This window comes from Mandrillus leucophaeus, unplaced genomic scaffold, assembly GCF_000951045.1.
Source record: "Mandrillus leucophaeus isolate KB7577 unplaced genomic scaffold, Mleu.le_1.0 Scaffold170, whole genome shotgun sequence".
In the NCBI taxonomy this organism is placed as follows: domain Eukaryota; kingdom Metazoa; phylum Chordata; class Mammalia; order Primates; family Cercopithecidae; genus Mandrillus; species Mandrillus leucophaeus.
In genome coordinates, this window is record NW_012101699.1 from 1,385,258 (window position 1) to 1,386,827 (window position 1,570).

Below are 1,570 nucleotides of genomic sequence, written 5' to 3' on the forward strand. Positions count from 1 at the left end.
TCGGGGGCGTTCCAACCCAACCCCCAGCGGCCCTCACCCGTCTGGTTGCTGGAGCCGAGACTTGGGACGCATCGCGCGCCCTTAGCTGACGGGGCAAACGGCAGCAGGCGGGAGGGGTAGGAGTGCGACGATCAGCCATCAAGGAGGGCCGGGTGCAGCGAACGCGGGCCCCTATGGGCGTGAGCAGAACGCAGCTCGGGCGCCTGGCAGGCCAGCCGTGCGTTCCTGCAGAGTCATGGCTCGGCGCAGGAGCCTGCGCAGCCTCGTCGCCCAGCATAACACACAGTCCAGAGTAACACAATCCGAGGTTATCTGAACTTTCAATTTATGTTTCCTGAAGTGAGATTAGGTGTCAGGGCAGAGGATGAGCCCTGAGATACAGGGATGACAGGATGAGAGAAGGCATGGTGCCGTGGAAAGATTTCAGATACGCCACCATTTTAGTAACCCACTCTTAGCACGTCTTCAGTTTTCAGGATGCTGAGAACCTCACAAAATGGAAGTGGCCCCGGGTTTTTCTAGACCTTTAGAGATCCTGATCTCTTGTCCTCTGTTTGTTTGGACACCCAAAGGCTTGAAAACTTGGGTGGAAAACACTAGAATCAGCGGATGTATCACTGATCTCAAAGCCCTCTTGCCACCTGGAAGGGGAAGAAAGGCAGGGTTTGGTGTTTGCATGAGTTAGTATCATCCAACCCTCAGCTCCCCAGTTTTTTATTTTTATTTTTTTGAGACGAAGTCTTGCTCTGTCGCTCAGGCTGGAGTGCAATGGTGCGATCTTAGCTCACTACAACCTCCGCCTCCCGGGTTCAAGCGATTCTCCCTCAGCCTTCCGAGTCGCTTGGATTACACGCGCCTGCCACCACGCCCGGCTAATTTTTGTATTTTTAGTAGAGACAGGTTTCACCATGTTGGCCAGGCTGGCCTCAGGTGATCAACCTGTTTCGGCCTCCCAAAGTGCTGGCATTACAGGCATGAGCCAGGCGCCCTGCCCTCAGCCCCAAAATTTGTGTAGGAGAATTTTGGTTTCCTGTCTACCTGGGGAAGCAGCTATTCAAAGCAGAATAAAATTCTGGATGGTACATGATCCAAATAATGAGCTTAAAATGTAGTTACAGGAACCACATTTGTGAGCAAAAGAGCTACTCCTGCAAAGGTAAGTGCCAAAAGACTGTGGTACTATGGAGAATTCAGTGGGATTCCGAGGGGGAGGAACTGCTTCCATCCAGAATGGACCAGCAAAGAGGTTAGAATTGGCTGGGTGCGGTGGGTCTCCCTGTAATCTGAGCACTTTGGGAAGCTGATGCAGGAGGATCATTTGAGCCCAGGAGTTCAAGACTAGTCTGGGCAACATAGTGAGACCCCTGTCTCTACAAAAATAAAAATAAAAAAATTAGCCTGGCATGGCCGGGCGCCGTGGCTCACGCCTGTAATCCCAGCACTTTAGGAGGCCGAGGTGGGGGCAGATCACGAGGTCAGGAGATCGAGACCATCCTGGCCAACATGGTGAAACCCCATCTCTACTAAAAATACAAAAAATTAGCCGGATGTGGTCGCGGCGCCTGTACTC

At 52.5% G+C, this 1,570-nt stretch overlaps 1 protein-coding gene across 1 annotated transcript in view; it reads right to left on the reverse strand.

Moving 5' to 3' along the window:
• The window catches only part of CANX (calnexin), a 32,501-nt gene extending 31,851 nt beyond the window's left edge, over nucleotides 1–650 (reverse strand). Inside the window, exon 1 of the mRNA XM_011976864.1 lies at nucleotides 38–650. Within this exon, the coding sequence (XP_011832254.1) occupies nucleotides 38–277 (240 nt within the window). The 5' untranslated portion in view covers nucleotides 278–650. The remainder of the gene's footprint in view (nucleotides 1–37) is intronic.
• Between the last annotated feature and the right edge of the window lie 920 nt (nucleotides 651–1,570).